Source organism: Equus asinus, chromosome 27, assembly GCF_041296235.1.
Source record: "Equus asinus isolate D_3611 breed Donkey chromosome 27, EquAss-T2T_v2, whole genome shotgun sequence".
In the NCBI taxonomy this organism is placed as follows: Eukaryota; Metazoa; Chordata; class Mammalia; order Perissodactyla; family Equidae; genus Equus; species Equus asinus.
In genome coordinates this window covers 32,579,864-32,588,801 of record NC_091816.1, presented here as the reverse complement: position 1 = coordinate 32,588,801, position 8,938 = coordinate 32,579,864, and the positions used below count along the sequence as shown (strand labels likewise).

Here is an 8,938-nt window from a genome sequence, read left to right as displayed (position 1 = left end):
TAAATGTAAAGACTATCCATCAGATGCTCCCAACACCCAAGGTTCTAGCAGAAGTGGATCTCCCAACTTTCCCAGGACCGTCTTGTCAGATCCTGTCTGCTTCCCTCCCTCCAAGGTAGGCCAATGGTCCTTCATCTGCTAGGGGATCTCTTAGTCTTGGGGTGAGCTCTTCAATACATTGAGCTGACTCCCCTCATGGGTGCTGTTGAAGCATAAAACCCATAACTCATTTCATTCCAGGCCCAAGTCTAGGAATGCAGGAGACTTGGCAGAAACCCCAAACTCCTCTCACATATTCCCGCCAAAGGGCAGGAGAAGGAAGCTCCGATCGCATCTGCTTCCTTGTCTCAAAATCTGGATGATAATACACACCTCACTACAGATCAGGTGTGTGATATGAAGAATATGAAAAGCGATCCGTAATCTATGGTCTTCTACTAACATTATTGTGACCACGCTGATTCTCACATCGTTATTTATTAAGAAAGGGAGAGCTAGAGGTGACACCATGTGAGCACTGTTTCCTCTGTATATTATAGGATGGGGGGATTCGGATCAGGGGAAGCGGGCCAGACAGGGGCCCTATCTGGGTCCACCCTCAACTTGCTGCATGGCCTCAGGCAAAACTCTGAAACCCTAAAATAGGCATAATAAAAGTCCTCGCTGGCTCCTTAGCAGCTGTGAACAGAGCTTCCTCCCTTAGAAGCTGTGTGGCTCTGGGTTAGTAGCTTCACACCTCTGAGCTTTAGATGTCTCATCTGTGTTGTGGACATACCCATGCCTGCTGCCTACATAGATTAACTGAGATAAATGTATGTCAAGTACTTGGCACAGAAGCTGGAGCAGAGGAAGCATTCAGGAACCACCAAGTAGCTGGTAGAGGTGGTATTTCCAGGTAAATCTTGAGAACATACCTGGGTCCCTCGGCTTCAGCCCCTGGACGCCCATGGTGGCCACCAAGCTCTGGTTGGCCTGTTGGGGAGCAGGCCACTCCCCTGTGAGAATTCTCTGACTTACCTGGGACAGGCACATGTTTCCCTGCAGGGGAGAAGTGTGACAGTCTCCGGTGTAGCCACGTGTGGAATAACCTGCAGGTGAAGTGTTACTACTTCGTGTCCCACGGGGAGGAAACCTGGAAACCGCAGGTTCCTCTGGCATCCAGCCACCCTGAGGATGGCCGGGATTGCAGACATGCCGTCTCAATCTTCTGAGACTGGAGAATGCCTACTTCTCCCTCGATTAAGGGATGTAGCCAGGACCCGGGACCATGGGTGGATTTCTGAACTTGCAGGGGCCTCGGCTGCTAAATACATGATGGTGCTAAAGTAAATTCTTTCTGAAAAGAGGGCGTGGTTTGTATTTCATGGAGGAAGATTCCAAAGGCAGTTCCAGAAGAGGAATTGGGAAGGTTGAGCTATTGCAATATGGTTGTTAGAGCATGTGGCCTATGGTCTCCCTAGAGAACTATTTTGAAGGATTTTCTTGTTTGTTTTGTTAAAAACTCACCTCATCCCTTTGTTGTTGCAGTGTCTCCACGGAGAGTGTGAGATTTTTGACGGCGGATAATGGCTCTGGGAGGGCTATGCTGCCTGACTACACCCAGTGTGAGGAGGTAGGGTTTGGCCTAGAGGGATTTTCAGTGACATTAGCGTGTGCCCCTCCACAGCACGATATTGTCACGGGGTGCGATCTTCAGAGGCAAGTGATGGAACAAGCACCTCACTTTTCTCTGCAGCTTATCTGTGCTCAAAGATCCCAAGACATGGGGAGGCCAGGGCCTTCATCTGAAGAGCCCAGATAAACTCCAGAAGATAACAGACATGGAACTTATGTGGGGGCTGTTTGATCTACGGGTGTTTTCAAAGCCCATTCAGGCTGTGATTGTGTAGAGAAAGACCTTGTATAAATGTGTACATGCACGTGCGTATTTTGATTATTAAATCACTCCACCTGTAGGTATTCGAATGGGATGTGTGCCATTTTCACATTGAAATACAACCTCAAATCACTTTTGCCACATCTTATTTGAATCAAGAAGACTCAAACATTAGATAGAATTACTCACCCATCTAGTCCCAGTACTCTATCATTTGCAAAGAATTTCATGGACGTTTTGTTATTCGAAAACAGTAAATACAAAACTTCTGCCCAAATTTCAAATGAGGAACCTGAGGCTCGGGGAGGCCGACCAGCATGGCCTGTTTAGGACTAGAACCCAGGAGCTCTGATTCCTTGTCGGAGTTTTTCCATGACAATGCATTGCCTGTCAGAGGGGATGATTTTGCTAAAGGATCTCTTGGGTCCCTTTTTTGTCTAAGATTTTGTGACTGAGGGTCAGGGGACAGCAGGCAAATGCTTGTTGTGGAGACAGGATCCACGGGCACTCTTCTTGGCTCTCAGACCCTCGCTCCCTCCTTTACTTCTGCTGCCCAGGTCATGGGGGAGGGAGCCACTAAACTCCCAGAGAATGAGGGAGTGACAGCCTCAGTTGTGAGGCTATATAACAGCACAGGGGCTGCCGGGCTTGGTCCTACTTCCTAGCCAGTCAGGAGAGAAGAGTTGAGGATGTAGGCTTCAGGCTGTGACGAGGATGTGGCAATGGGCAGAGTGGGGTGTCCGGAGTTCCCTGGTGGCCCCACGTTCCGCCCTGGGATCAGAAAGGACAGCAGTGGTATTGAAGAAGATCTGCGTTTGAGGCTTGCATTAATTGACTTATCCTTCCTCTAATTCATATTGCTTGTGCTTGGTTGTCACTAAAAGGTATAAATACGAGGAGGAGGCAGGACTGCCTTGAGGATTTCGAAGTCCAGCAGGAGATATAGACACATACGTGAACAGTGGCAGTCCAGGGACAGGTGCCATAATAGGGAGGCACCAAAGAGCCTGAGGGGCACAGAGCTACAGCAGTTGACCTTCCGGGCAGGGCACAGGGGAGAGGACCAGGGAAGGTTACGAGTGGAGGGGACATTTGGGCCCATTTGAGTTTGGGGAGAGAAGGCCTCTGTCATCCTATTTACTCACTGAGTCATCTCAGGAGACGAAGTTCCAAGAGGTACAGGGGGGATAATTACACTCGTCTCAGAAAAAGGAGCTACAGGGGAGTATAAATACTTGCCAAGTATAAAATACCAGACTGTTGTTGGACCCAGCCTGCCCTCTCTGCTCCGGCTGGTTCCCCGGGGCCTCAAACCACCACCAGCCCCTCCTCCAGTCAGTGGAGGGTTCACGCTCCCAGCGCCAGTTCCACCAAGAGAAGAGGCTTACCAACGTCCTGGATCTGCCTGAACTTCCTGCTAGCTGCCCCTGACCATGCACTGGAGGCTTCTCAGAGCAAGGAAAAGGCAGGCAAATCCCCAAGTTGAAAACAGATCTGGAATCCAGGAGCAGAGTGGAGTGAAGGCAACCACTGCTTTCTATTTGTATGTGTGCTTACTATCCTATCTGCGTCTCTTGTATAAGCCCCCAGGGAGGCAGTCCACGGAGAACTGGGAGTGGCAGAGCTGGCTCAGAACCCACGGATCCTCCTCCAAGCCTTCCGTGTTTCTGCAGGCCTGAGCTGGCTCCGACAGCTGAAGGTGCTCAGCGCTGGGCCACAGTTGGCATCAAAACTCCAGAAGACAGGCAGCAGCAGGAAGCAGTCAGACTCAGCTTTCAGGATCCACAGCTCTGCTGATGGCCTGGCCCTCCTCCCAAATAAGAAGAGAAGCACAGTGATGCCTTAATAAATATCCTGGTTGATTCAGTCTGGATTCAATTCAATTCATTTCCATAAATTTATATTAGTACACCATGCAGGGCAGAAATGAATGAGGCATTATAATTTAATTAATGCCAAGAAAAGCAGGCTAGAGGTGTCAAGTTATTCAGTCTCCCTTTGTTCTCAACTCCGCTTTTATTCCCAGCTGCTGCTCTCTTAGCCACGGGTCCAGCTTCACAATCCTTTACCATAACTGAGTTTGCAGGCATTGAGGGTGGCGGCGCGCCCTCTGGTGGTAAGTATTGGTATTGACAGCTGCCTGCCTTTCCAAGGTCATTTCCGGTTTTGAAAGGTGGTCAGCCATTTGAGGCTTCACATGGTCTTAGAACCATACTAGAGCTTTTTAGGACCAATTTCCACCAGATAATTTAAAAAATAAGGAAATGGATGCTATGGAGATGAAGCAACTTGCCCAATATATCAGAGAGGCAGAGCAAGAAACTGAATCCAGGTCCCTGGGCACATTCAGGTCTCTGTGGGTCCCTGTGGGCTTCCTCCCTGCACCTCATAGAGGTGATTGTCACAGGATACAGCAAGGGATCAGTCAACTCCAGTGCTGGCCACTGATAGCAGCCTGGACGTTCCCCCTATCCCGCTTCATTCCTTTCCCTTCATATTTGCCTCCCCTGGGCTCAGCAAACACTGCAGAGCCTCTTTTGTGCCAGACCACACTGTGACTGCCTATTTTCTACCATTTCTGACTGGGGTATGCAAATGCTCCTTTCAGAGGAACTTCCCATTTTCCTCGAGGAAGACCAGACCAGGCCCAATTTCGACTAGAAAATATTTCCATTAGAAAAATGTTAACAGTGTAGTTTAGGGCCTTGTGCATGTCCCCTCCTGGCCAGTTCTGGACTCTGCTGTGGGTTCCTAACAGGCTCTCACCTGATCATGCCAGGGAGGACGGAGGGGGGAGGGGTCTCTCTCCTAGCTTCACGTGATAGAGAACCCACCTAGGATCACTGATGATCTACTGATTCTACACCCACGTGGTAGGGTGCGATGGGGTCTTGGATGTCTAGACCAGCAACCTTTGAAGCTTGGTTTCTGGCCCGCCCTCATCTGTGGGTAGGTAAGAGATACTCCCTGGAATAGGGAAAGGAGGTGGAATGTTACAAAATTCTGAGACTCTTTAAAAAAACAGACAGAAGGAAAAGTAAGTAAGCTTTTAAGAAAGTTCTTTCATCAGACCTCCACCCTTGGTGCTGGATTCATTCAACAAGTGTTTATTGAGCACCTTCTACAAGCCACACATTATTCTAAGCCCTTGGGACACTTCAGGATCCCTCCTGCCTTCTGGAAGCTTACATTTTAGGTCCCAGATTCACCGTTTGTCTCTGGTTTATCATTCTTTTCTCCCGTTGCATTGGGTACACAGCACCTATTCCAGGGATCGGAGCAGATTTCGCCCTTTTTCTCACCAGAATGGCAGAAGAAAAGTCTGCAGGTTCCATGTTGCATAAGGCAGATAATATTTCTAATTCCAGGTGGAATATCTCCTATTGATACAATAGAATAGAGTGGATGTTTAATTCACAGAGCTTGGAGTCAAAAGGATAACCCCAGCCCACAGCCCAACTCCAAATGTTTGCCATACTCTTACAAAGTTATGTATCTTTGGGCAAGTTCCAGTGTAACTCATCTTCAGTTTCTTAGCTTTAAAACAGAAACAACAGTCTCCACCTCAAAATTTTGCCATGAGGATGTATATTTTATTCTATATTTTTATATTATAACAGGGTTCTCAAGCTTCCTAGTGATAGACTTGAGTTAATGCACTAGGGGAAAGTGAAGGGAATTGTGGAGGACAGAGTAGAATGATGGAGGGGTGGGTCCTTGTCTCTAGAAAAATTGGAAATACTTGTGATTCTCAGCTTGTGGCCCAATTTTCAGTTTTATATCCTGCAATTAAAAGAAGAAAATAAAATCTTTCTTTTCAGCATGACTTGTGGACTTGTGGGTCAAGTACTACCACCTAATGATCCCATAAGGAAAGCATTTCTATTTGTCACAAGAAAAAAAATTGTAACTAGGTTTGGTGATAGGTGTTAACTAGATATATTGTGGTGATCATTTTGCAATATATACAAATATACAATCATTATGTTGTACACCTGAAACTAATATGATGTTATATGCCAATTAAATCTCAACTAAAAAAAAAAAGCATTTTCTATTTTGGAATGAGATGGTTGAAAGAAAGGTCATATGTCAAGTCTGCAAATGCCATTTACCGTGACTGAAAAACAAACAAAATAACCACACAACACACCCACACTGTTGGTCTTGCATGATTTGAAAAACAACCTTGCACAACAGCTCAGCAACAAGTGGAACCTACTCCATGATCCCATACCGTTTCAGCTCTGTTGTGGCTTGGAGGGGACAGTGAGGTGAAGAGATGGGCTCCCCATCTGGTGGAGGTGGCAGAACCACAAACCTAGGGATCTGCAGACTGAGTCCTAGTTTTACTTCTCCCAAGACCTAATTATTTCTCCTTGGACAATTCATTTAACTGGTGATTCCTCAGTTTCTCATCTGTAGCACACAAGCTATGTGTGAAAGCTGGAGTAATACTATTCTAAGTGTGGATAGCTACTATGACGGTAATTATTAATTGCATAGCAGTGTGTACTTGCTTCCTTGGGAGCTTAGTTTCTTCTCCCTGTAGAGTATGGGGCTGCCATAGAAAATCCCTACACCCTTCCAGCTCTGACATTTGTCGAAATGACAAATGCTATCATTTCCTTTTGAAAACTTTTCTCAGACTGCAGTGAGTTCTTCCTATTTGTATCGGAGCAAATATGCCCCTCTGTCTTGTGTTATCACCCTGATAACTCATATTTAGCTTTTAAAAACTCTTCACAGGGGAGATCAAAATGGTCCAGAGCTGAGACCCAGAGCTGAGGTCACCTGCACCCACTAACAACACGCAGACACACTCCCCCCCCACACACACACACACACAGACACACACATCAGTGGAATTTCTGGCTCTCCCAGTCTCTCCCAGTTCATCTTGACTGTCTGAGAGCAGCTTTCCACAGTGGCCAAGAGACATTTACCTGAGTTCATTTGGACCAAACAGAAGAGAATGGCGAAAAGAAAGAGAACCTTCATGTTTTAAGGTTCTCTCGGATCTCCCAGCCCTCCTGTGCAGAAAAGCAAATCTGATCAAAGAGTGAAGTGGAGTGGAGAGGGCACACAAAATGGGACATTTATAGTTTTTTGGGAACACTAATCAGAGATGAGCACATTTATCTGGTCTACTGAGTAAGGCTGTGGGCAGAAGGTACTGGATACTCTTTATTTCTGCCTAAAAATAGACAGGCTTCTTGGTATTCAGAGAAGCAAGGCTTGATCAATAACTCAGCATAACAAGGTTGAAGTGGAAAGAAATCCAACAGGGGTGAATGGATACTTAGCACCAGGTGCTGTGTTAGTTGATAGAGATAGAGATGTGCAAATACATGTTCCCTGCCTTCAAAAAGCTTTTTGGCTGGACAGTGTCCACCACAGTTGGACACCTGGATACACGCCCAGGTGATACCCAACAGACGTAGGCCCATGGGGACCGAGAGACATGTACAAGAATGTTCATTGTAGCATCACTCATTACAGGCATCAACAGAACCCAACCCAAATAGTGTATTAAAACATAGTGATGAAACAAATAATGTATTTCCCCATGGCAAGGAAAAGAAAAAACCCTCAACTGCAGGTGCATACAACATGGATGTACCTCATAAACATCATGGACAAAAAAAAGAGAGAAAAAAGATGGATACAACATACAGTATTATATTAAAAATTTGGCAAGTCTAATCTACTATTGAAAGTCAGTAAGTTGTCTACTTTGGGGAAAGAGCAACTCTTCTCTCACTCAACAAAGTTTTGTTGACTTGAGGGGGTGGCGGTCCAGGGGAGACACAGGGAGCCCGACCAGGGTGCTGTGCTGGGAGAGCTCTGGAGGGCGCTGTGGGTGCAGGATGGAGAGTCACCTGAGGGGGGACACAAGGCAAGTCTTCATAAGGGGGTGGCACTACAGCAGGGTGTGGAAGGACAGCTTTCCATGCAGGTTTACACAATACTGAGGCTAAAATGCCCAGGGGACATGGCTACAGGTTTTGCCCCTGCTTCATTTTAGTCCTAGCATCATTAGATTTATTTCTTCGAAAATTTGCTTTGAAGTGAAAAGCAAATCTTCTTTCCATCCTGTCTCCCAGGCCTTCCTCACAGCTTACTAGTTTCTTATCAGTCCTTCCAGAGGTTTTCTACATATACATAAGGACATAGGAATTTATGCCTCTCTTTTTGTATAAATAACAACAGACTATGCATCTTATTCTGGATTTGCCTTTTTTTTTTAAATATGACACCTCTTGGAGATTTTTTAAATAGGTACATGGAGAGCGTCATCATTTTTTTATAACAGCTGCATAATATTTCTTGTAGTTGGTGTCCAGCCTTACTTAAACAGTCTGCAACAAACATATTTGGCCATGAGTCTTACCTAGAAAGTGGAATTTAACAAAGAGAAGTCAGGTAGTGGCTCCAGATTTATGGAGGTGAACAAGGGCCCAGGTGAGCAATGTGGGCATTCTGAAGAGGTGAGGGCCACGGGTTCATTTTGGAGATTCCAAGTCTAGAAAGATTAAGTAGACAGAGAGTCCTAATAAAGGATATCCTGATTCACTGACCTTTCCATACCTTCTAAAAACACCTATGAAAATAGCACTTTGGGAGAAATCATTTGGGGACAAAAAGCAGCTTTTCTCTCTTTGCCAACGAAAGTTCACTCTGTAGGTAACGACGAACTAAGTCATTATAAAATAGATAGGAAGATGTGTGTGTATGTGTGAGGGTGAAAGAGTAAATAATAAATCTCTTAAAAATTGAAATTTAGCATTTGTTGTGAACACATCTCTGAAATCCTCCAATGTAAAAAAAAAAAAGCATACGCAGTTTGACTCAACCCTTGAGAAAACTGGCTTCCACACCAAGAATACATCCTAAGTTTGAGGGTCCCATTGAAGAATCATAACTCTGAATGCACCTCTGTGGATGGAGAAAGTGTCACATAAGATGCAAGAAATATCATTTGATAAAAACACTACAGTGCATATAGCCAAATGTGTGGAGCATTATTTAAAAGTCACCTTGGTAGACTAGACAATAAAA

The 8,938-nt window shown here is 45.6% G+C and overlaps 1 protein-coding gene and 1 long non-coding RNA gene across 2 annotated transcripts; one reads left to right on the top strand and one right to left on the bottom strand.

Moving 5' to 3' along the window:
* The first annotated feature begins 1,042 nt into the window (after window positions 1–1,042).
* Window positions 1,043–3,749, top strand: LOC139042302 (uncharacterized). The gene is made up of 3 exons (XR_011498869.1): window positions 1,043–1,094; window positions 1,528–1,612; window positions 3,460–3,749. It is a non-coding gene; the product is annotated as an uncharacterized lncRNA (long non-coding RNA).
* Window positions 3,750–5,068: 1,319 nt separating this feature from the next.
* Window positions 5,069–6,877, bottom strand: LOC106841378 (sperm-associated antigen 11A-like). The gene is made up of 2 exons (XM_014857385.1): window positions 6,823–6,877; window positions 5,069–5,256 (listed from the first exon to the last, which is right to left on the bottom strand). The coding sequence occupies exons 1-2, from the start codon at window positions 6,875–6,877 to the stop codon at window positions 5,069–5,071; spliced, it is 243 nt and encodes an 80-aa protein (XP_014712871.1).
* Window positions 6,878–8,938: the final 2,061 nt, after the last annotated feature.

Coding starts and splice junctions, on each gene's coding strand:
- LOC106841378 (XM_014857385.1), bottom strand. CDS start 6,877: ATGAAGGTTCTCTTTCTTTTCGCCATTCTCTTCTGTTTGGTCCAAATG. Junction 5,257..6,822: donor TTTGGTCCAAATGAACTCAG/GTAAATGTCTCT, acceptor TTGTATCAATAG/GAGATATTCCACCTGGAATT.